This window comes from Myotis nattereri (assembly GCF_964212035.1).
Source record: "Myotis nattereri genome assembly, chromosome: 16".
NCBI classification, from domain to species: domain Eukaryota; kingdom Metazoa; phylum Chordata; class Mammalia; order Chiroptera; family Vespertilionidae; genus Myotis; species Myotis nattereri.
In genome coordinates this window covers 27,465,822-27,490,419 of record NC_138091.1, presented here as the reverse complement: position 1 = coordinate 27,490,419, position 24,598 = coordinate 27,465,822, and the positions used below count along the sequence as shown (strand labels likewise).

The window sequence follows — 24,598 nt, the reverse complement described above, 5'->3', positions numbered from 1 at the left end:
TGAAGTAGCAACGAAAATAATTTTATGGTTGGGTCACAGCATGAGGAACTGTATTTAAAGGGCCAGAAGGTTGAGAACCACTGCTTTAAGGTCACTGATAATCCAACGTTGATGTTCCAGCTTGTGATTGGTCCAGATTGCTGGCTGTTTGTCGTCCTTTGGGTCACTCTCAAAATGGGATACCTCCCCGTGTCCCCTCTGTGCACCGACCTCCTAGGCCTCCACAAAGGAAATGATTGCAAAAATGGTTGTTTGAAGTGAGAATAATAAAAAACACCCCGCCACTCCCAGGAGTTCAGGCAACTAGGTCTTTGGTTAACAACCAGCCAATAATAATCAGTAGTTGGCTATTGACTTGCTCTCTTGAATTTCCTGCCTTTTCCCCTTTAAGGAGGTTAAGCTTATAGACCTGCTCCAAGGTGAGCAAAGCCAGAATCCCCCAATCAGAAGGAGCACATAACGTATGGGAGGCCGGAAGCAATGCAAACCCGCTAGCGGCTAGAATATTCTTTGCTCTACCTCACATTGATCTGAGGTTGTTTGTGTGTGCACGTGCTTTTTAAAGGAAGCCAGAAATCCAACGAAGCAGGTGGAATTGCAACTTAATCTATAGATTTTAAAAAATTGATGAAACTGTTAAACTGGGACAAAGCCGAGCATCTGATAGTTTCCAGACTCACTGAATAGGCATGTCCTTTGGCTCCTGGCTCTGATGGGGGCGCCTGAGGACACTCTCTGCTCTTCTGCCTCCGACCCTCTGGGCACCAGCACGGTATCTTCCAGCCCGAAGCAGTGAGGAGTGACTTTGTCTCAGGAGAGGGATGCCCGTGCCCTGGCAGCATCTGGAGAAATGATGGCACAAGGATTCTGCCTGAACGGCAAGCTCTCTTTTGCCACCCAGGGCTGGAAAGAGCAGCCCCCCTGCAGCCTAAAGGCACCTCCCCACCTCCTTTCCCCTCTGGACCACCCCTGAGGACTTATGAGGAGCGAGGCCGAAGGCAAAGGTGACCCCTACAGGGACAAGCAGTCTGTGTGGTGGGTGAAGAGCTGAGGCGCAGAGAGGTCCTGGAGCGCTGGTGTGTGGGAGGGAGGCCACGCTGGGCCTGTGTGCAGCCCAAGTTCACTGACGGGGTCAGGAGGCAGGACGGAAGGTGGAGAGCAGAAAGCGTGAAGGCCTCCTCTACGTTTTTTGTGTCTGGGCGTGTTCTCCGCCTTCCCTCTTCACACCACGGCCCAGGCGTGTCGTTCAGACCCTGGGCTATGACCCATCTGTGAGTGGGTCGTGAAGTCATTTACAAGGTCACGATCAGTCGTTGTTAAAGATTAGTGAGTGTTGCTGCACAAAACTTGATAGAACCTGTGGTCCTTGGCCTGGGAGGTCTGGCCCTCTCCTAGGTGCGTGGGGAGAGAGACCCGAGGGTGGGAGGAGGCAGACACCGTGGAGCCACTTCCACAAGACCAGCTTTAATATGACCGTGACGGGAAGCACGAATAAATAAACGCCAGAGAAAAATGGGAAAACCAAACCGAACTCGGAACAGCAAACCCAAAGATCAGAAAACAAAACGAAATGGACCTCTGACAGACAGTAACCCCCCCAAAGACAGAATCGGATTGTACAAGCCATGTCACAGGGAGGGCAGAACGCGTGGGAGCCAGGACACGGGCCGGAGTCACCAGGCCGCAGGCCTCCGTCACAGGCGCTGGGGTTGGAGGGGCTCGGCCCGGGGAGGGTCGGCTGGGGCGGGAAGGGGACTGTGGGCAGGTTAAGGACCTTCACGAACCACACAAGGACCGGACGTGGCCGACAGTTCTGCGGTTTCCCTCGATTGTGCAGCTGCGATTCCAGCTGTGGCCTCGCGGTGACTGGGGGCCGGAACCCGGTCCCACCGCGAGGGAACCGCGCAGCGGAGCGTCTCGTACACAGACAGACGTGGAGGTGGCGCCGTGAGAAGTCTGAGCATGCAGGTGCTTTCTACATCTGGCAGTGAGATGTGATGGCAGGTTGGTCCTTGGACTGTTCCAGAATGTGTCTCATGTCTCCTAAGAGGGACGCACGGCGGGGACCGAGGACAGGCCGTGTCCACGTGGCCGCAGCGAGGTTTTGGCAGAGAGTTTGCTATGTGTGCATCGGGGGCTCTTGCTGCTTTCCGTCATCAGGGGCCATCCCGCCTGCGCCTGCTGTCCCCTGTCCCGGGTCTTGGGCCTCAGGGTCTGCTTGGGGGTGCCGGGCGCTCCGAGGGCTGTCAGCAGGCGATCTCCTCCAAGGTCCCCAGGGCCGTCTGCAGGGGCACAGTCACAGTGTGGCTGATGGTTTCAGAGTGGTTTGGCATCGTCTCACAGGTGCTCTGGAGGGAGGGGAAGGTGGTGTTTGTTTGTTTGTTTGTTTGTTTATTTATTTAAATCAGTATTTTTATTGATTTCAGAGAGGGAGGGAGAAGGAGAGAGAGATAGAAACATCAATGATGAGAGAGAATCATTGATCGGCTGCCTCCTGCACGCCTCGCACTGGGGATCGAGCCCACAGCTGGGGCATGTGCCCTGACCGGGAATCGGACCATGACCTCCTGAGCCACACCAGCCGGGCAAAGGTGGTGTTCATATTCAAAACTTCATCAGGTGCCACTGGCAGCCTTGGGGACCACGCTCCTCACTTGTGGGCTCCCCGGGGCACTGCTGCTTCTGCCCCAGAGACCCCATGCACTGGTTTGGCATCTGTGGCATGAAGGGGCCTCCCTGCCTTCAGAACCCTCACCACTGCCCCCCCTGGGTGCCCCCGGCGCAGGGAGAGGACTCTCTGGTGATGGGGTGTGGCCTTTCCTCCTAGAAGTCCCCTGATGTGCCACCTGAAGCTACATCTGAGTGACGTCTGGCTGTGGGCTGGATAGCCCATCCCACCCTTGGCCTCGGGGCCTCCTCTGGGGCCTAGCTGGGGTGAGGAGGTGCAGCCTGGGGCTAGGCCTGGGGCTGGGGGTGCTGATTGATCGCTAGGGCCAAGCTGTAAGGGCGGAGGCCTCAAAGGCCAGAACCAGAGCGGGTCACAGCTGCCCAAAGGACCTTCAGGGTTAGACCGCACACAGGGAACAGTCATCCTGGGTCCCTGGGCAGGGTGTGGCCGAGAGACCGAGGATCTTCCAGGAGATCCCCAGTCTGTCCTGCGCTGCTCCAGGTGGGAGGCAGTGAGGGCTGGGAGCAGACACTGGCCAGAAGGCCGTGGTAAGAATTTGGAGAGACTCGATGAGGACGATACTGCAGGCGGGGGAAGGATAGAGGGGGAACCTATGACTAAGACATTTCGGAGGCAGGAGGGAAGTGGAGGAACCTGAACTTGCTGACTACTTACTATAAACTAGGCATGCTGCCCGGCCAGTGTGGCCCAGTGGTTGAACATCGACCTATAAACCAGGTCAAGGTTCGATTCCCAGTCAAGGCACATGCCTGGGTTGTGGCAGCTGGATCCCCAGTAGGGGGCGTGCAGGAGGCAGCGGATCAATGGTCCTCTCTCATCATTGATGTTTCTCTCTCTCCCTCCCCTTCCTCTCTGAAATCAATAAAAGTATATTAAAAAAAACAAACCACTAGGCATGCTGATTGTTTCATAGGCTGGTCTCCCTCATCTGAATGACACCCCTCCACCCCGCCCCAACCCGCTTCCACCCCAGGTCCCTGCGAAGAGGCAGGTGCTCAGGGAGATAGGGACATGTCCCCAGGCACACAGCTCAGAAGCAGGGACCTGGGACCCAGCCAGGACAGCTCCATCCGGAGCCCTGGTCCCTTCCACTCCACGGCCCCTCCTGCTCTGGCTCCGTATCTGGTTTCACGTCGCCTGTACAGACCAGAGGAGCCAATCTACCTCCAGCCCACAAGCCGCTCTCACCACGTTCTCATCAGGGCTCCCTTCATCCTCTTCTTTGCCCAGCAGGTCTAATAGTTTCTCTTTGATCAGCTGCAAGAGAGGCCGGAAGGGAGTGGTCAGGCTGGGGGAAGGGGCAAAGGCAAGAGGCCTCCCTGCCCTGGGTTCCCTGGGGGGGAGCCACCGTGGCAGCAGCCGCCTGGGCTGCAGGACCCCCGCCGGGCAGGAGCCTCCGCCCCATCCCTGGGCTGCCACGGGATTCTGGTGCAGGGGCCAGAGCTTGGAGAGGTCACAGGAGGGCCCTGTCGCAGTGCGGACCGCCTTCTCCTGGGGATGGACAGTGTGGAGAAGCAACACGTGCTGGCGTGCTGGCTCCCACAACTGCACAAAAAAATGTGTTAAGTGTGGTATAGTGTGTGTGTTTGTGAGAGTGGTGTGTGTGGTGTATGTGTGTGTATGGTGCGCGTGCATTTGTGAGTAATGTGTAAGGGTGGTATAAGTGTGTGTGTGTGTGTGTGTGTGCGCATTTGTGAGTAATGTGTTAAGTGTCGTATAAGTGTGTGTGTGTGTGTGTGTGGTGTATGTGTGTGTATGGTACGTGTGCATTTGTGAGTAATGTGTAAGGGTGGTATAAGAGTGTGTGTGTGTGTGCATATCCAGGATAGCTGTGGGAGGGGCTCAGAGCTGGCCTCAGCCCAGTCTCATCTCCTCCCTGCTCCTCCCTCCCTGCTCGTGTAGACAGCCCACGGCGTTTCCTCCACAGGGCTGTGGCTTCCCCTCCCTTACATTCATCCCTGCCCGATATCTAGGGCTGGTGACAGACAATAGCCATGGACAGGAGGAGGGTGCAGGCTCTGGTGGAGATGAGGTGCTTCGGTTCTGGGCATGGGGGCAGGATGAGGGCACCCGCATGTGGTCATTTCCCCAAGGGGGATCCCAAATCTTACCTCATAAATGTAATCGAAGAGCTCTAGTATTGTGAGGATACTAGCACCAATGAACAACCCCATCTGGCCACCAATGTCACCTGGAGAGAGACAGAAAAGACCAAAGGTTTGGTTTCACTCACAGCACTTCCAGGAAGGGCGAACAGACCCGGAACTCAGAACCCAGACCTTCTGAGTGACTCCCGCCCCCCTCCAGGGGAGCCCGGGCTTGTCACTGGAAGGCAGGCCTTTGACAAGTTCCTCCCTCGATGCACAGCTCTGAGAGCTGATAGGTGCAGCACCTAGTGAGGATGCGAACTAACCCGAATGCTTATTGGAGGTTCCAGAATAGACCTCATAGGCTGATAGGCTTGCCAATTACATTAGAAACCGCACTGATTGGGCCTCGCTTTGGCTCTGGGCTGAGAACAGAGATGAGACACATGTGGTCCTTGCCCTGGGCAAGGGCACAGCCTGAGACACAAGTGTAGGTGCCCTGAATGGGGGTTGTGGGAGCGGTGCTGCAAGAGGGCTCCGCGCCTATGCCTTTAATCATGACATGACCTTCAGGGTCACCTTGGGGCACCTCTCCCTCTTGGGATGAGGCCCTTGGACGCATCTTCTATCTCCCTTACCCAAAGGTAAATGTTCGATTTGGTCTCTCTAGAGCAGAGGTTCTTACCCTGGGGCGGATGGGCCCCTTGACCAAAGCTATTCTGGACTGGCCTTCAGATCCCCCCGCATCAAACTCCTGGGAGTCTTGTAGTCAGTGCAGATGCCTGGACCTACCCCAGGCTACATGTCAGATCTGGGGTCGGGGTCTGGAGGTCAGGATTTATCCATTCCCCAGGGAGTCCTCTGGCCCACCAGAGTTTGAAAACCCCACTCCTGTGGGCGCTTCAGATGGTTGGCGATCCTCCGAAATGAATGGAAACACTCAGTGCGGGCACCCGGCTTTTGTGGGAGAGTTTATATATGAGTGGCTATGAGCCCATTCTCCAGGGGTTGTGATCCCCCAGAAGCCCACAGTGCTTTGTCCATTGCTCTCTGGGGCTCTGGGCTGGAGTGGCCACCAGCTCGCTGTGTGGCTTTGATAAGCCCTGACCCTCTCAGGAGCGGTGCCTTCAAGTGGTAGAGGCCGTTGGGAGGGGGCTTGGAGGAGATGAGCTGTGAAGTGCTTCCCAGCTGTAATCTCTAAGTCTGGGCTGGGAGAGTGCTGGGAATGGGGGTGCTGTTGGGGTGGGCACACAGTCCTCCTGGACCCTCCAGGATGACCTCTTGGTCTGAGAACTTTCTGATGGGTACATCTGCCCCTTCCTCCCCTGATCACAGCTGGGAGGAGCCCAACAGCCACATCCTGAACAAGCTGAGTTCGTGGGGAGGGGATGGGGTTCCTCCTGGTGGGACTTGGTGCTGAGCTCAAAAGGCTCCCTGCAGGCCTTTCCCCCCTCATGCTCACTCTCATGCCCTCAGTGGAGGTGTATCGGGGAGTGTGCACGTCAGGTGTGAGTGTGTGTTTGTATGTGTGAGAAGTGTGACTGAGTGTGGGGTATGTGCCAGGGTCCCGTGCATGTGCAGTATGTGTATAGAAATAGGCAGTACATCTGGCTGTTGGTGGCTTTATGTAGGTGGCGATCTAGGTCTACGGTAGGTAGACAGAGAGTGTCTAAGTGTGTGAGTGGCTTTGTGGAGGTGGACTGTGTGTCTGAGTGTGAGCATGAGTGAGTATGTGCAGGTGTGAGTGTGTTTGTGTGCATGGGCTGTTGTAGTTAAGAGTGTGAGTGTAGGCATGCAGTGCATGTGCCCAAGGGTCTGTGCAGGTGAACACCTGTGTGTGCGGCTCCCCATGGAGCGTGTGTGGCCACGGGGTGCATTGTGCACTGAGGTGAGGGCGTGGGCCGTTTGGTAGTGAGACAGGGGCCAGACAGCCTGTGACTGACGGTTCACAGCGGCACACGCTCCCATCACGAGGCTGCAGATGGCCCCATGCTTTTCTCAGTGGCTATTCTGGGAGGGAACACAATGCTAGGAATGCTCATCCTCATATCTCATGCAGAGACGAGCTGTCCCTCCTGACGGATCCGAGCTCAGGCCCTCCCTGCCGTGTGTGTGTCTGTGAGACTGTGAGCGTATGTGGGGGTGGGGAGGAGTCATGTCCTGGGTCCATTTAGGAAATGAGGTGGTAAGGGCAGGGGAGAGCCCACATCTCCGGCCCAGGGCACAAGTCTTTAGACTCAGCCCCTTTGGGCACAGGGGCCTGAGAGGCCTGAGCGACAGCCACCTTAACCCCGCTGGGACCCAGCCTCCTGGGAGAGGTGCAGAAAGGCCCGATGGCGCCTGGTAACACCAGCCAGGTGCTGGTACCTGGCACAGAGACTGTCCAGGGACCAGAAATGATATTATTGGACCTTCTGTGGGCTGGGGCTTTACCACATTTAACCATCACAGCCAACACATAGAGTGGATTTCATCAGACCCATTTTACAGATGAGGGACCTGAGGCCAGTGAGGAGGAGACACTGGCCTACATTCTCACAGCTGGTCTTTGCTTTATACTCTCAGGTAGACGGTGTCTCTTCCTCTCCTTGCCCCCTCAGCTCACAGAGGCAACAATGGCTACTCTTCCTTGCAGATCCCTTCTTGAGAGTGAGGGGGAGTTGGCAGGCGCCCCCAAGGGGCAGGTCTGTCTGCCTCAGGGGTCTTGTGCATGTTGTGTTGGGCTGGGGCAGGGTTGGAATGAACTCCCTGCATCCATTATGTGCCTACGGGGCCAGGGCAACTTGTGTGGGGTGGCAGTCAGGTCTGTAGATACCTGGGGACAAGTGGCCCTTCTTTTGTGTTTGACAAAGGACAGGGGGCCACCTGGCCTTCTCAGTGCAGCAACTCTGCTTTCCAGGGGGGCTCCACTGGGGACCCTCACTGTGTCCACCGCCTGGGGACCCTCCACAACTCAGTCTTCCTGGCACCTGACAGCTCTTTCTTCCTGCCCCACCCCAAGACTCTGACACCAACCTGGGGGCAGAGAACCATGGAATCCAAGAGGGCAGCTCTGGAAAGGCCCTGAGAGATCTTCCGCCCACCCGCCTCCCTGTGTTGATGGGGAAACTGAGGCAGAGAGTGCATGAACTGGCCTAGCACCTGCACCACACTGGAGGTCTTCGCGTTCTGGGGCAGGAGCCGTACAAGGATGGAGGGAACAATGACGGGCGTAGAGCTAGACTTGTCAGGAGGCGTAGAGCTCGACCTGCCCGCCTGCTGCCCGCCTGCCACCCCCTCCCTCTCACCTCCCAGGAGATGCGGAAATTTGTGCAGCAGACGCTTTGACTTACCAAGTAAGGCAGCAACTTCATACGCCTTCTTTTGTTCAATCGTCTCGTAATTGAGAGCTTCAAAAAATATATCCAGAACGAGGATGTTCTCGCTGCGGAGGGAACGTTCAGTACGTACATGGGTGGACCCGCCAGGATCCACAGCCATCATCTAACAGCTTTCCCTTGGACAGATGGAGAAACTGAGGCCCGGGAAGTGCCACCACCGCCCAACGTGTGAGCTGGTTAGTGGCAGAGCTGGGCCTTGAGACCGGGAGCCCTGACTCCACTCCATGCTCCTCACAGGCCTGGGGGCTGAACCTGGAGGCACCTATCAGTGGCCCCCTCTGCCCCGAGTTCTCTCCCCGACTCTGCACGCTGCCTTGCCTCCCAGTTCTCTGGTCCCTAAGGGGGTCTGCCCGGTCCTTCCTGAGAGGCGAGCTCAGGACTCTTTTGACGAGGCTTGCCTGCCCAGCTGACCCCCCTACCCACTCCTGAGAGTCCCCGAGTTCCTACTGGGATTTACAACAAGCTTCTAGTCAGAGGCCCCACCCTGGCATTACCAGGTCAGCTGCTAGAGCCGGAGTGGCTTTTTAGGGCACAAATCTATATGGGGGGGGGGGGGGCGGCTCTGGCAGGAGCACCTTGGTTCCCTCTGCTCCTTTAGGCAGATGTGTTAATGAGACACATCTTGGCAGGAGGCTCCGTTGCTGCCTGCAGAATGTCTGCTCAGCAGCAGGCCCTGGCACCTCCTACGATTCCCATCTCCTTCGGTGCTGTGCACAATGCCCTCAAAGCCAGTCCCCAACCCCCTGAACAGAAGCAGTCTGCTTTGTAGACATCCGCCCAGGATGGGCTCTGGCGATGGTGCTGGCAGGAGGGAGTGGCTGGGGAGAGAAGCAAACCCCCTCTCTCCACGCAGGGCTCTCTGAGGTGCCAAAGCAGCACCAACTCTTGCCTGGTTTATGGCGATGACCTCCTAACTGGCTCCCTTTTGCCCACCCAGCTTCCCATCCATCCTCTAAGCGAATGCCCGAAGGGTATCTCTAAAACTGCTCAACAAGTTCAAATTAAATAAAATTACAGTTCAGTTCCCAAGTCACTCAAGCTATGTTTAATATTTATATATATATCTCCTATTTAATAAAAGAGTAATACGCAAATCGACCATCACTCCAATGCACAAGGTGGTTGCCCCCATGTGGATACAAGATGGCTGGCAGGAGAGGGCAGTTGTGGGGAACCAGGCCTGCAGGGGAGGGCAGTTGGGGGCGACCAGGCCTGCAGGGGAGGGCAGTTGGGGGTGACCAGGCCTGCAGGGGAGGATATATATATATATATATTTCCCCTATTGATTTCAGAGAGGAAGGGAGAGAGAGAGAGAGAGATAGGAACATCAATGATGACAGAGAATCATTGATTGGCTGCCTCCTGCACGCCCCCTACTGGAGATCGGGTCCACAATCCAGGCATGTGCCCTTGACCAGAATTGAACCCGGGACCCTTCAGTCTGCAGGCTGATGCTCTATCCACTGAGCCAAACCGGCCAGGGCTCAAGCTATATTTAAAATGCTCAATGCCGGCAGACTGAGGTGATGAAATTGAAATGAACACCTGCACCATGAGGGACCAGTCAGGTGAAGAGTGAGAGGAAAAGCATTCTGGGAAGAGGGAACAGAATGTGCAAAGCCTGCCTGGAAAACTCCTATGCATCATTTAAAAAATCTCTTGACGCGTTCCGTGGCAGCATCCCCATGTGAGGTGCAGTCAAGTACCTCCCTGTATCCCTGGGGCCTGGATCAGCCTTTGTCACATTCAGTTGTCTGCTTGTCGCCCTGCAGGACTATAAGCTCCTTAAAGGCAGGGACTGCATCTTAATCATCTTTGTCTTCATAGTCTGAGTGCTGAGCACAGAGCTCGTCACACACTAGGTGCTCAATTAATGTCTGCTAAATGGAACTAACTGCTTGCCTTTGCCCTTTTCCTTGATTGCTCCTAATTTCCTCCTGATCCATACCACCCCCCTCCTCCCCCGTCCACATGCCCCTGAGCTTACGAGATATATTTTTCTGATTTGTTAAACTTCTTCTCGAGGTACTTGGCTGACGTCTTGCTGGGGATCTTCACCATGGAGAGCTCTTTGTTGTAGCGGGTCAGGTTGCAGGGTGTCCTGCAGAGACAGTAATTGCTGTCCTTTTCCGCCAGCAGACCTGCAGGGGAGAGGGAGGGGGCTTAGTCCACTGTGGGGACTGGGACCTCTGGGCCAGGGCAGCAGGTCCAGCAGGAGAGAGATGAGCTGGGAAGAGGTGCCCTCCCTGGTGAGTGAGGGGTGGGGGGCTGCAGAGAGAAGGGGAGCTGGGCTGCTGCTCTAGGTTGAGGGTGCGAGCGCTTATGAAAAAGTGCCCACTCTTTCTAGGTTACGCTTGGTCCCGTGTTCCTTCTGCTTCTCTCACTGTTATGTGGCCCTTTAAAAACTGTTGAAAAGGCACCGCTTTTGGAGAACAGGCTCCGAGGGAGTCCCGGCCCCTTAAACTTCCCGGGCCTTCTTCTCTGCTCCTGGCCTCAGTGGCCCCATCCACAAAGTGGGCAAAGGCACATGTGGGAGGCCACTGCCTCCGAAAGCTGGGCTCTGCGGATTCCCTCTGGGGCTGGCTCCCCATAGCCAATGCCCACCTCCTGGGCCCGCTGGGTTAGGACACGGGCCAAGATTTGCACTCCTTTCTCTAGAGAAGCTGTTCTCAACCTGTGGGTCGCGACCCCTTTGGCGGTCGAACGACCCTTTCACAGGGGTCGCCTAAGACCATCCTGCATATCAGATATTTACATTACGATTCATAACAGTAGCAACATTACAGTTATGAAGTAGCAACGAAAATAATTTTATGGTTTGGGTCACAACATGAGGAACTGTATTTAAAGGGCCAGAAGGTTGAGAACCACTGCTCTAGAGGCAAACTCCCCACATCCAGGTTCATCTAGTCCAGTGGTTCTCCACCTTGGCTGCACATTAGAATCACCTGGGAATCTTTTTAAAATCCTGATTTCTGGGCCTCATCCTCCGGAAATTCTTGTTTCTTTGTTATGGGGTAGGGCCACAACATCAGTAACAAAGAAACAGAATTTCCGGAGGATGAGGCCCAGAAATCAGGATTTTAAAAAGATTCCCAGGTGATTCTAACGTGCAGCCAAGGTGGAGAACCCCTGATGTATTCTCTCCTCCCTCCCCCACCCTTCCCCTCCCCTCCTCTCCCTCCTCTCCATTTATGACCGGGTGGTTAAAGACAACATTTCCCTCCCTCTTTCCTCTAACCATCTCAGTGTTTCTGGCTGCCCATGGGTTTTGTTGATGCCTCACTCCAAGGAGAGACTGAGTCTTTGCACACATCGGAAGTCACTGCCTGTCCTCTCACCAGCACACCCCTCGCCTCCAATCCTGGAAGCTCTGGCAGTGTGAGTCAAGAGCTGCCCCCACTTAACTCCAGCAAGTGCAGCTGCCCCAAGGCACTCAAGTCCATGCACACTCGGCCTTACCTCTTTCCTCTGCCCCACCTCCTTGGGCTCACCTGCTTTGGGATAACCTTGGTGGCCTAGCTGTGTGAGCTACCAGCATGTGCGTGTGTGCATGTGTGCGCACATGTGTGTGCATGTGTGTGCATGTGTGCATGTGTGTGCGTGTGTGTGTGTGGGGGGGGGATACTGTCACACTCCTTCTGGGCCCCCCACACCTGTCATGCATCCTCCCTCGTCTCTGCCCCTCATCTGCATTCCTCAGCACCCCTACCCCCTGACATTACTGCTCTCTGTCCACCTCTCTGCCTCCTTTCTCTCCCCAGCCCTCATCCACTTGCATCAATTCCCTCCCACCTGCTCTCCACCTCCCTCTCCTGCAGCCATTCCACTCCATCCAGCCGCTCCCCTCACCCTTCCCCATTCCCCCTCCCACCCAACCTTTCTCCTACGCTCAGGAGAGCGCGTCTCAGGCCCTCCCCAGCATTCCACGTGTCCCCAGTACTGACCGAGCGCAGGCTCTGCACACTCCTTGTGCTGCTCGGGGGTACAGAAAGGGGCGTCCCCTGCAAAGAAGAAACACAGGGAGGTACAAAGGCCGCAGCACCTCCCCTCCCGGGGCTGGGGATGGGGGCAGGCAGCGCACCCCTTACAGGCAGGGGCAGCCATCTGCCACTGGCCAGTCCAAAGGGAGCCCTGGACCAGGGCAGCCTGGGGGCATCGGGAGCAGTGCACCCAGAGCCGGAAGACTGGGTTCCCATCTGCCCTGTGACCATGGGCAGGGACTAGGGGGACCCTCCCTGATGGCTGCACTGGTGATGGGTGAGGAAATCTTGCTGGCTGATCTGCTAGTCGGGGGAGGCGGTAAGCATCTCCTAAGTCCTGGGCGTGGGTCGCTTCCTCCTGAAGGGGGAAGTACTGCAGCCTGCCTTCCCAGGCACCGGAGTGGCAGTGATGGGGGGGGGGGGGGGCTGTGGACCCTGATCCTGAGGCTCTTCCCACCACACACAGGACTGGGAGAAGGGCTGCTCTGTAAGCGCCTCTTGCTGCACCCTGCATCCCCACCAGTAACTGAGAGGTTAGGGCCAGTGTCCTGGGTGGAATGACTGCTTGCTTTCAGCTCAGGTTCCCTGAGGCAAACCTCACAATCTGAGCAGCAGGCAGGTAACACTAACTATTGCTCAGCTGTCCTTCCTGGCACCTCTTTGTAGAAGTCCAGGGTCCCCTGTTTTCTCTTTTCCCAAGGGCTACAGTGAATGTCCACCTTGATATCTTTCCTCACTATTTCCCCAAACACTCTTTTTCAAGAGCTGAGGGGCTGTTATGCTCCCTCCTTTCATTCATATATATATAATCTCCTTACCTGAGGATATTTTTCCATTGATTTTTATAGAGAGAGTGGAAGAGAGAGGGAAAGACAGAGAGAAATATCGATGTGAGAGAAACACATCGATTGGTTGCCTCCTGCACGCATCCCAACCAGGGAGGAGCCTGCACCCAAGGTACATGCCCTTGACCGGAATCAAACCGGGGACCCTTTGGTCTGCAGGCTGATGCTCTATCCACCAAGCCAAACCAGCTGGGGCTCTGATAATAATAATTTAATTGATAGTTTTCCTTTTTGCTCTGTCTTCTAGGCAGCTCAGAGGCAATTTTATTTTTTAATTTATTTATAAAATTTTTATTTATTGATTTTTAGAGAGAGAGAGAGAGAGGCACTGACTTGTTGTTCCACTTATTGATGCAGTCATTGGTTGATTCCTATATGTGCCCTCACCAGGGATCAAACCCACAACCTTGGCACATTTGGGACAATGCTCTAACCCAGAGGTCCTCAAACTTTTTAAACAGGGGGCCAGTTCACTGTCCCTCAGACATTCCACACATGCGCACTGCGGGCCCGGGACGAGTCGGCTGCTAAGCAGGACAGGCAGCGGCGGCAAAAACACCCGGCGGCCGGATAAATGTTTTCGGCGGGCCGCATGTGGCCCGCGGGCCGTAGTTTGAGGACCCCTGCACCAACTGAACTACCCGGCCAGGGCTTCAGAGGCAATTTTAAAAATCAAGAATTCTAACCTTAGATTACTAAATAAATTACTGATTATTAATGAAATAATTCAGAAGTTAATTGTGAGGATGTTCATTTCAGCATTGGTTATATTAAAAAACAATCGGTAATGAACTAAATGCCTAACATAAGGATTTCGTTAAATACACTTAAATAAAGCATGCTATAAACATGAAATAGTAGCTGTTAAATACACGAGCAAAATTCCTGGCACATAGTAGGTCTTCAGTCCACAGGGTTTTTGGTTCCTCCTCCCATATGCTAACACAACAACCACTGACTTCTGCAGTTTTAAAGGCATTTTTATGTCTTAGCCTAATTTTTTTTTTTTTTTTTTTACTTTAAAGATAATGACGCTGAGAACAGAGAGGTTTAGAAACTTGGGCCAGGACACAAAGCAGGTGAGTGGAGGAACCTGAATTAGAAGCCAAGGCCTCCAGCCCCGGTCCTCCTCCCTGCCCTCTGCAGCCCCACTCCCTCTGCAAGGCCGCCTCTGACAAGCCGACCGCCTCTGATGAGATGGCCACATGCACTGTAAGTCTGACACCGGAAATATCAGCACCGGCACGTGCAGGCGGGCTGGTGGACGTCTGCCTCATTTGAAAGAGTGCTGGATTTTTGGGTTCAGGAAGGGGAATATCTGGATGAAAGCAACACACATCAGGATGTGTGAACATGGACCACATGAGGAAGCAACGATTGCAAGCCTCCAAATATCTGGACACAGCAAACAGTTAGCAAACATCTCAAACACTGGGAGGAATGTTCTCCAAACATCTGGAAGCTTCAGGACCCCAGGGAGCTGCCTCGGTTGCTAGAGTGGATGTTTCTGCCTGCTCTCTACATGTCTGGGCACCAAATAACACCCCTTTGGATGCTCGTGGACGGGGGTGGGGGGAAGTGTTTCTCACTAGGGTGAGAAACGCAAAGAAGGCCCCAGGCAGTCCCCTGTGGCCGCCCCTCCCTGGCACTGACCTGGCATGTGGACCATGCGGCAGTTGCAATTCTCCACGATGTAGCGGGTCTCACAGTCGATCCTACAGGCGGTGATGCTGTAAACAGGAAAGAAGTCGAGTCCCATCTCTGAGGATCGGCACTCGCCCCACGGAGGCGGCAGGTATGTGAGCTGCAAGACAGGAAGAAGGGGCAGCAGTCAGCCCTGGAGGTGCAGCCTTGATGGACTCAGCGCCTCCTTCACTCACTTACTCAATCAACCAACAATTACTGAGCAACTAATTCATGACAATCTAGACCCCACTGACCTCACATGCCTTCAACATCTGGCTCTAACATTAGTATTCTTATCTCCTCTCTTATGAACCTTCCCAGAAATGCAGATCTCCACAGAGCCTTTTACACATGCTGCATCTTGTCACTTCCACACTTTGCCATCTCCCATCTCTTGGAAATTCTACCCTCCAGACTTGGGACCCGAGACCTAGAGCTGGAGGAGGGTTTGGGATGAAATGGCTTTCGGCATACACAGTGTTGTTTATGATCCTTGGCCCTGGCTAGAGCAGCTCTCCAGTGCCAGCTGTGGACAAACTCCTTTGGGGACCATGTCCCTTATTCTCCGAGGCCCAATGACTGCAAACTGTTCTAACACCTATGGCACTTGCCTGCTGGGGATGAAGAGAGTGAAGGATGAAGGAACTAATGGTTGGTGAGCACTTACTGTGTTAAGCCCCAAGCCAGGTCCTTTACATCTTAAAAAAATTTTAAGAATAAAAAATACAATAAAATGCACACATGTCCAGCGTACAGTTCAACAAGTTCTGAAAAAATCTACACATCTATGGAACTACCACTTCAAGAAAGAATAAGACATTTTTGCCCTGGGTTAGAGTATCATTCCAATAAGCCAAGGTTGTAGGTTCACTCTCTGGTCAGGGCACATAGAAGAATCGACCAATGAATGCATAAACAAGTGGAACAACAAATGGATGTTTCTCTCTCTCAAATCAATAAATTAAAAAAGACATAGGATATTTTTTTATTTTTATTTTTTTTTAAAAATATATCTTATTGATTTTTTACAGAGAGGAAGGGAGAGAGATAGAGAGTTAGAAACATCGATGAGAGAGAAACATCGATCAGCTGCCTCCTGCACATCTCCTACTGGGGATATGCCCACAACCCAGGTACATGCCCTTGACCGGAATCGAACCTGGGACCTTTCAGTCCGCAGGCCGACGCTCTATCCACTGAGCCAAACCGGTTTCGGCGACATAGGATATTTTTAATTACCTTAGAAAGTTCCTTCCTATCCCTTTCCAGTCAACCCCCACCTGCCCGGGCAATCGCTGTTAGGGATTCTATCACCATAGGTTGGCTTCGCCTCTTCTCAAATTTCATATAGACGAAGACTTACAGTACGTGCTCTTTTGTGTCTGACTTCTTTAGCTCAACAAAATGTCTTTCACACAGAGTAAACTTCAAGACAAAGATACTGCATCAGATAGAGAGGGTTATTTTCACAGTAACAGGATCAACCATCAAGAGGACACGGGAAGGCCAGGGAGGGTTGGGGGGCAGGAGGGAGGGGGGTAAGAGATCAACCGAAGGACTTGTATGCATGCATATAAGCATAACCAATGGACATAAGACACTGGGGGGCAGGGGAGGCCAGGGGATTGTCAAGGGTGGGGAAAAAAAAAGGACACATATGTAATACCCTTTGTAATACTTTAAGCAATAAAACAATTTAAAAAAAAAAAGAGGACATAATCATTCTAAATACGTATTGCCCAACGATAAGTCTCAAAAATATGTGAAGCCCCGGCCGGTGTCTTCAAGTCTGTGTTCACTTACTGGGTCCTACCCAATGGTTTTAAATTCCAGGTCATTGCATTGTTCAGTTTCAGGTTGACTTTTTTTAAAAAAGTTTCCATATCTTGCCCCCCAATCTCTCATTATTTACATCTCTTTCTGCAATTATTTAACATGTTTATCGTTGTGATGTTAAAGTTGTTGTTTTCTAAATTCCAAATTGGGTTATACGTGACTCTGTTTCTACGAATTGTTTATTTTTCTCTTCACATCTTGCCTCTTTCTTCATGTGTAGAGTAGGTTTTGATTGTATGGCGAAGGACACGTCGTTTTTTGTTGCATGCTGGACATTGTAGATCACTGTAGTGGCTCCAGGTCAGTTATCTTCCACTGAACAGCATTGAGTGAATCGCTTTGATTTTGTGAAGGTGTTGTTTAGGCTTTGTATAAGAAGGGGTATAATATTTTTGTTTTTCCCTTAGTCCTGGGCCATAGCCCTTAGTCGTGGAATGTGATGTTAACTCCTAAGGTCTGACACTTCTGGGATTTGAACGGAAAGCCTGAGATGGATGCTTATCAGGTGTAACTTGGTGGGACTTGAATGACAAAGTCTGTCTTCCCTGCATTGGCAGCTGCTGAGATTACTGCCCAGCTCTTTCACCTGTAGTCCTGGGCTTCTGGGAGTGCCACCCCTATCCATATGAAGTTCAAGGTTCAGTCTATGATTTTAGGGAAGTTTATAGAAACATTTTGGAGCTCCCCCTCTGTGGGTCTCACCTTTCTAGGATCTTTCTTCCCCCAAATTTTCAACCTTTCTGGCAATCATGAACCATGAACTCTGTCTTGTGCCTTTTAAAAAGATTATGTTTTTATTGATTTTTTAGAGAGAGAGGAAGGGAAAGGGAGAGATAGAAACATCGATCTGAGAGAGAAACATTGATCGACTGCCTTCTGCACGCCCCGTACTTGGGATCGAGCCTGCACACTGGGCATGTGCTCTGACTGGGAATCAAACTGTGACCTCTCGGTGCATGGGACGATGTTCATTCCACTCAGCCACAGCAGCCAGGCAGACTTGTGCCTTTTTAAACGTAATGACTGCTACTTTCTGCTCGAGCTCTACTCCAATATTCCCTTAGAACCTGACCTGCCCTCCAGGGAGAAGTCAGATAAATATGTATTTCACCCAGTGCAGGTCCCTAGCCTCAAGGGCTGAATACCCTCCAGGTCCTGCCTGCTTTAGTCCCATCAAATAGCATTTTAAAATATCTTGTCCAAAGTTTATAATTCCTAGTTCCAGGAGGCTTAGTCTGATATAAGCTAGCCCACCATTACGGAGAACCCCAAGTCTCCACACTCATTTAGCATTCATAGGACTCCTTGGAGGGAGATGTTCCTGTGCTCGTTTTATTAACGAGGCACCTGAGTAACAGAAAGGTTAAGTAGCCTGTTCAAGATCACACACCTTGTCAGTGGCAGAGCCAGCCTATGGTCCCGGGGATTTCTGGCTCCAACCTTGCACCTGTCACACGATACTACATTGTCTCTGCAGGAAATCGGTGGGAGGAGGGAGAAGCACGCCAGGGAGGACTTCTCAGAGCTCTCCTCTTTTGTTTTGATCTAATGGCTGCTTTCTTCTTCCCTTTTCCCCATGTAGGTTTGCTTTACTATCTCCTCTTTCTTTGGAGTGCATAAGTTGACCAGGCCTTTGCCCAGATTTCCTGTATGACTCTGGATAATTCACTGCTCTCCTGGGAATCTCAGTTTCCCCACCTGTAAATAGGAAGGACTTAAGGGTAGATGTTCGATGATTAGAATGCATTAGGTCTCCTACGCTGCTCAATACTGGATCCATACACACACTAATTGGATTTGGGAAGGACCAACAGTGACTTTTGGCAAAGCTTGCGTGTGTGTCTAAAATGATGAATATTAACTGTGGGGGCTACTCATTTCTTTTTCTTCCACTAAAACAGGTTGCCACAGTGGGTGGACCAAGCATGGCGCTGGTGAGGCCTCTGGTGATGAGCCAAGGTCTGCTCAGGGTCAACCACTTCCCTTTTTCTGGCTGAGGTCATGATTCAGAGCCCACGACCACCCTGCTGTGGCTGGCTCGTCACCTGTCCCGTCAGCTTTTCTGAAGCCTCACACACCACAGCAGCTGGGAAATCGCAGCGTGTACAGTATGGGCTCGTGCTTGCCAGTGAGTGTCTGAAAGCGGGTTGGAGTATTTGTTTATCCGGGGCCAGCAATGCCTCCGGGGGACCCCGCAGCACTGTCTTCAAATATCCGAAGGGCTGTCTTGGGGAAGAAGAATTCCATTTGTTTCCGGGCACCCCAAGGGAAAGACAGACTCAGAATCGTTGCAATCAGGGAAGTGGGGAGCACGATAGTGTTTACTGATGCTGCAGGTGCCGGGACAGGCACATTACACGCATGACCGTACCTAATCTTAAAGAAGGAACAACTCAGGCTCAACTTTCTAACCTCCCGCATGATTCCATAATAAAAGCATCGTCTCGAGAGTAAGTTCCCCATCATGAGGGGTGGTGTTCAATCAGAAGCTACCAACTACCTGGCTGGGATGGGAAGAGAGAGATTCAAGCATTGGGTACCCAGGGAATGAAATGACTTCTAAAGTCGCTTAAGCCCCTTATGTTTAATCATAGACCTTAAATCTATTATTTGATTTAAGAACTAGAGGCAGTGGAATGAGCCAGACAGAACCCCCGCCCCCTCCATTCTTTCATGAACTATCTGTATGACTTTGGGTAAACGTCACAGCCCCCTGCGCCCATCCCCAGCATTTAGTCCCATCTGATTAAATAAGTTCGGTGCCCAGCAGCTAGTAGGTACTCACCAAGTCTGAGCTCCCATCCCCTTTCTCTAGTAAACTTTCATGTTTTCCCACCCTTTCATTCATGCAACAAATAGCCCAGCTTCACCTTTGCTCTCCTCACAAGTTGGTTCTACAGACCAGCAAATCTCCGCCTTGTTTGGTATCAAGTTACTTTGACTTGGGTCTATTATGAGAAGGATTCCTACTAATTCAGGCGTCCAAGGTGGCACCAGGCAGCTGGATCTCGGGGTCGAGCTGGGAGAGACCTGGGCTGGAGATGGACGTGTGGGGAGCTTCGGTGTATAATGAAGCTGTGGGTGGCGGAGTCAGCCCAGGGAGAGAGGGGAGATGCCCAGGATTGAGCCTTGACAGGTGCCTGCATTTGCTTGACAGCTCATCCTCCCTTACCCGTTTTTTCCATTGTGCCGTGAAACTGGTTGGTGGCTTTCGATAATTGTTTAAATTTATGAACTGAATAAAGAAGGCAGAACTTTTGTGACTGAGTACTCCGGCGCTTGCCTTTCATTGCTCCACTGTCTTGAGGCTTCTCTCTACAGTCCTTTCACTTTATCACTAGAAGCTGGGGTTTGCCTCCTTGGCATCCTGTGCTGGTCCTCAGCCACCGGCTCTCCCAGCCTCTCCCAGCCCACAGATCCCGAGGCCGGCCAGCAGGTGGCGCTGCAGTTAGCATAGCTGCCCAAGGCCTGTCTGCAGTCTGAGCTGCCCCAAGGGAGGAAGCCATAGGCCCTTGCCAAGCTCACTTGGCCTTTTCCTTGTGTCTGCAGCCCACTCTCGGAGGCCTTGGCTGGATGCTGCTGCCGCTGCTGTGTGGGGTGATGCTGAGAAGATGATGAAACTGCATGAGCATATATTCATTCTGCTCCTGGAAAGGTTAGGAAAGGCATGAGGGAGACGAGGAGAGATGCCCACCTACCTCACCTGAGGCCCGCCTGGCTCTTTTGTGATGGCAGCCACTCGGCCTCTTGCTTCAGTGATGGCACAAGGTGCCCACCTGGACCCAATCACTTTAGGCGCGGGGGTACCCCTGCAGGCTCCTTCCTGGGCCAGGTCAGGGTCTTCGTCCTGGTCTGCCTGGCTTCCTCCTCTTCCTCACTTACCCACCTGGCCGAGATACTGGCCCCTGTGTGCCGAGAGCAGCCAGGCTAGGAGCACATGCTCTGTGGTCAGACCCAGCTGGGTTCCAATCCTGGCTCTGCCACTTACTTAGCGGGGGACCTGGAGCAGGTGGCTGGGCCTCTCCGAACCCTTCTCTCTGCACAAGAATCGCCCTGAGGTATTCGCTACTTCAGAGGCTACTAGTTTTGAACTTGAGGTGTGTGTGACCCAGCGGTCACCCTTGGCTGACACCTTCCGGTCTCTGTTTGGTCACAGGGACAGGGACGTGAGATCAGGCCATTGTTAAGCTCCACAGAAAGCCTCTTGCCCGGGGCCTTAGGACACATGGAAGATGCCAGAAAGTGCTGGAGGAGGGTCTGCATCAGAGCACAGCTCCCTCCCCACCTCGCCCAGTCCTAGTCCCGCTCCCCCTTTCGCTCTCCTCATGGCTTTGCTACCTTTTCCAGAATCGACATCTTCTCGAGTATTTTCCCAAGGGAAGGCAGTTCTAGAGGAACCATCATGTTGGTGCCCACGGGCTCTGTACTGAGGTGGGCTCGGCACCGAATCCCATGAGTCCCGGACCAGCTGAGGGCTAGGTTTTCCTGTGCGATGTTGGGCCTGCTATGCCACGTCTCTGGGCTTCTCTGTCCCACCTGTAAGGGGTGGGGTCCGAAGGGTACTGTGCTCTGAGAGGCCCCAGGTTCCCCTCTGAGGTCCCCCTGCTGTGTCCTGGGATCCCTCCCACTCACCCCATTTTCCCACCTTCCACTGCAATGCAAACTTCTGCCTCGCCTGCCCCGCTGGACTGGAAACCAGAGCCTGCTTTTTACGCCATAATTTTCAGTTTGATGTTTTTATTGCATCCTGCCGAGTGATTTAAGCATGTTCACAAATGATTATATTGTGCTGTTTTTAAACAATGTTAAAATCAAATCAAATCCTAAAGTCAAACCCACAAATCCGTTGGTAACACAGGCAGCAAAGGAGTCTCAGGGGAGACATGTCCTTGTAGGTCGCACAGAAACGGAGAAGCGCCCCATCCCCCCCTTCCCCTTCCCGTCTCTGCCAGCTTCAGGGCGCGTTCAACCCACAAGGTCAAAGCAGAAGAGACGGCATCAGGAAGAAGCTCAAGTCATCGTAAAAGACTGAAATATAGCCCCTTTCAGTCCCCACAAGGGCCCTGAGAGAACAGGACCATTTGCCCTAAAGACGGGCTGTGGACTGATGGAGGGCATAGACACGGCTGGCGTTTACTGACCCTTAGCAAGCTCTATGTCCTTGATCCTCACAACCACCTCAGGGGCTGGCACTTCTAGGATCTCCATTGTGTGTCTGGGAGCCTGGGGCATTGAAGTGACTCTGGTCATGGACGAGCTGGATGGGAACCCAGCAGACTACACCTTTAATAACTACCTGCACTGCCTGCATGAAAACAGGATCTACCCTGGGTTGTGGTCTGCAGGAAGCAGAGGGAGTTACTGAGTGGGAGGGAGAGATAGGAACATGTGCTCTTCAGACCCTGATATGGGAAACACTAGTCCTACACAGGTTCATGGAACAGTTTATCCTCATGACAACCTTGCCAGTTAAATTTTATTACCCCGTTTTATTGATGAGCAAACCTTGGTAACTTGCCCAACACCACACGGCTAAGAAGCAGGAGAGGCAAGATTCTAACCTGGTTCTGTCCAGCTGCAAGGCTCCTTCCTGATGGGGGTCAGGAGATGATCTTTCTTCCTCCCTCCCTCCCTCCCTCCTTCCCTCCCTTTCTCCTTTTCCTCCTCCTCCTCTTCTTCTTCCTCTTCCTCCTCCTCTTCCTCTTCCTCTTCCTTATTTAATTCTTTATTGTTGAAAATTTTACATGTCTCCTTTCCCCCCATTTACCTCTCCCGCCCACTCCTGCCCCCTGGCACATGCCCCCACCCCCTATTGTCTGTGTCCATTGGTCATGCTCATATGCGTGGATACAAGCCCTTTGGTTGATCTCTTACCCCACCTCCCAACCCTCCCCTGCCTTTCCTTTAAGTTTTGACAGTCTGTTTGATGCTTCTATGTCTCTGTATCTATTTTTGTTCATCAGTTTATGTTCATTATATGCCACAAGTGAATGAGATCATGTGATATTTATCTTTCTCTGACTGGCTTATTTTGCTTAGCATAATGCTCTCTAGGTCCATCCACGCTGTTGCAAATGGTAAGAGTTCTTTCTTTTTTTTTTACCACAGCGTAGTATTCCATTGTGTAGATGCACTACAGTTTTCTAATCCACTCACCTGCTGATGGGCACTTAGGCTGTTTCCAAATCTTAGCTATGGTGAATTGTGCTGCTTATGAACATAGGGGTGCAAATGTCCTTTCTGATTGGTGTTTCTGATTTCTTGGGATATATTCCTAGAAGTGGGATTGCTGAGACGAATGGGAGTTCCATTTTTAATTTTTTGAGGAAACTCCATACCGTTCTCCACAGTGGCTGCAACAGTCTGCATTCCCACCAGCAGGGCACAAGGGTTCCTTTTTCTCCAGCACTTTCTCCAGCACTTGTCGTTTGTTGATTTGTTGATGATAGCCAGTCTGACAGGCGTGAGATGGTACCTCATTGTCGTTTTGATTTGTATCTGGTAATTAGTGACTTTGAGCATGTCTCTTGTCCTTCTGTATGTCCACTTTGAAAAAGTATCTATTTAGGTCCTTTGCCCATTTTTTTTTGGATTGGATTTTTATCTTCCTTTTGTTAAGTTGTGTGAGTTCCCTATAAATTTTGGAGATTAAACCCTTATCTGATGTAATATTGGCAAATGTGTGCTCCCATGTGGCGTGCTCTCGTTTTGTTGATGGTTTCTTTTGCGGTGCAGAAGCTTTTTATTTTGATGTAGTCCCATTTGTTTATTTTCTCCTTAGTTTCCTTTGCCCTAGGAGCTGTATCGGTAAAGATATTGCTACGACATATGTCTGATATTTTGCTGCCTACGGATTCTTCTAAGATTTTTATGGTTGCCCATCTGACGTTCAAGTCTTTTATTTTGAATTTAGTTTTGTGGATGGTGTAAGTTGGTGGTCTAGTTTCATTTTTTGCATGTATCTGTCCAATTTTCCCAATACAATTTATTGAAGAGACTGTCTTGACTCTTTTGTATGCTCTTGCCTCCTTTGTCAAATATTAATTGAGCCGTAATGGCTTGGGCCGATTTCTGGGGTCTCTGTTCTGTTCAGGAGGTGTTCTATCTCGGCTCTGCTGTTACCCCGCTGTCCTCTTTAGGGGACTCAGCTTTTTCAGCAGCAGCATCTGGGTTCAGGCTAGATAACCTCCAGAGGCAGTATAATGTAGTGTAGGTGGTAGTCTATAAGGCAAACCAGGTGACTGCTCCTCCTGCCCCAATTCTGGGCACATGGCAGACATCACCAGTCAATCACAGATTACAGTCTTAGACATATCTAAATACTGCCATTTGCTTGAAATTGAAATGTATTTTGGGAGGCCTCATCTGTAGAACCCATTAAACTAGACATGCTTAAGTATTCACATATGCCAGATAAAAATTATGATGTACTAATACAGACTGAGACTCCCTGGCAAGGACAACCACCCAACCTGCCCCTGTGTGTGGGAGCATCCGAGACTGGTGTTGGCACCATCTGGACCAGGATTTACCCAATCAGGATTCTGTGCTGAGATCGCAGACGAGTTGCTTGTTGTGCTGGCTGGACACTAAGCAGCAGTAGCTGATGCAGCACTTTAACAAGCAACGGAAATCAATTTAGAAAGTGAATTACCCATGGTTTGTGACTAATAATAAAATAATTAGGTTATATCCATTGCAATAAGGTCCATGAGTGGAGAGAATATAACAAGAACAGAAAATGTTTATACAAAAGAGCAACAGGATTTTTTTTTGAAAGGCTATGACTTGCCTCATTCTAACATTACTTTCACCTGAGGCCTTGCTGGCTCCAGGTATTGAAGCTCTACAAGAACCCTTCTAGTTTTGGTGTCATGGGGCAGCCTTTGCAGCTTTATTTCCATCCACTCATCCATCCACCCACCATCCACCATCCATCCATCCACCCATCCATCTATCCATTCATCCATCCACCCACCATCCACCATCCATCCATCCACCCATCCATCTAGCCATTTACCCATCTATCCATCCACCCATCCATCCATTCACCCATCCACCACCCACCCATCCATCTATCCATTCACCCATC

At 51.9% G+C, this 24,598-nt stretch overlaps 1 protein-coding gene across 2 annotated transcripts in view; it reads right to left on the bottom strand.

Moving 5' to 3' along the window:
* Positions 1–1,448: 1,448 nt before the first annotated feature.
* ASIC2 (acid sensing ion channel subunit 2) overlaps positions 1,449–24,598 on the bottom strand; it is a gene marked incomplete at its 5' end in the record, with an annotated part of 817,018 nt that continues 793,868 nt past the window's right edge. For both annotated transcript variants that reach the window (XM_081110185.1, XM_081110184.1), the window contains 7 exons: positions 1,449–2,348; positions 3,878–3,946; positions 4,801–4,880; positions 8,109–8,200; positions 10,144–10,297; positions 12,104–12,160; positions 14,638–14,788. In XM_081110185.1, coding sequence (XP_080966311.1) covers positions 2,247–2,348; positions 3,878–3,946; positions 4,801–4,880; positions 8,109–8,200; positions 10,144–10,297; positions 12,104–12,160; positions 14,638–14,788 — 705 coding nt within the window. In that variant the 3' untranslated portion in view covers positions 1,449–2,246. The remainder of the gene's footprint in view (positions 2,349–3,877; positions 3,947–4,800; positions 4,881–8,108; positions 8,201–10,143; positions 10,298–12,103; positions 12,161–14,637; positions 14,789–24,598) is intronic.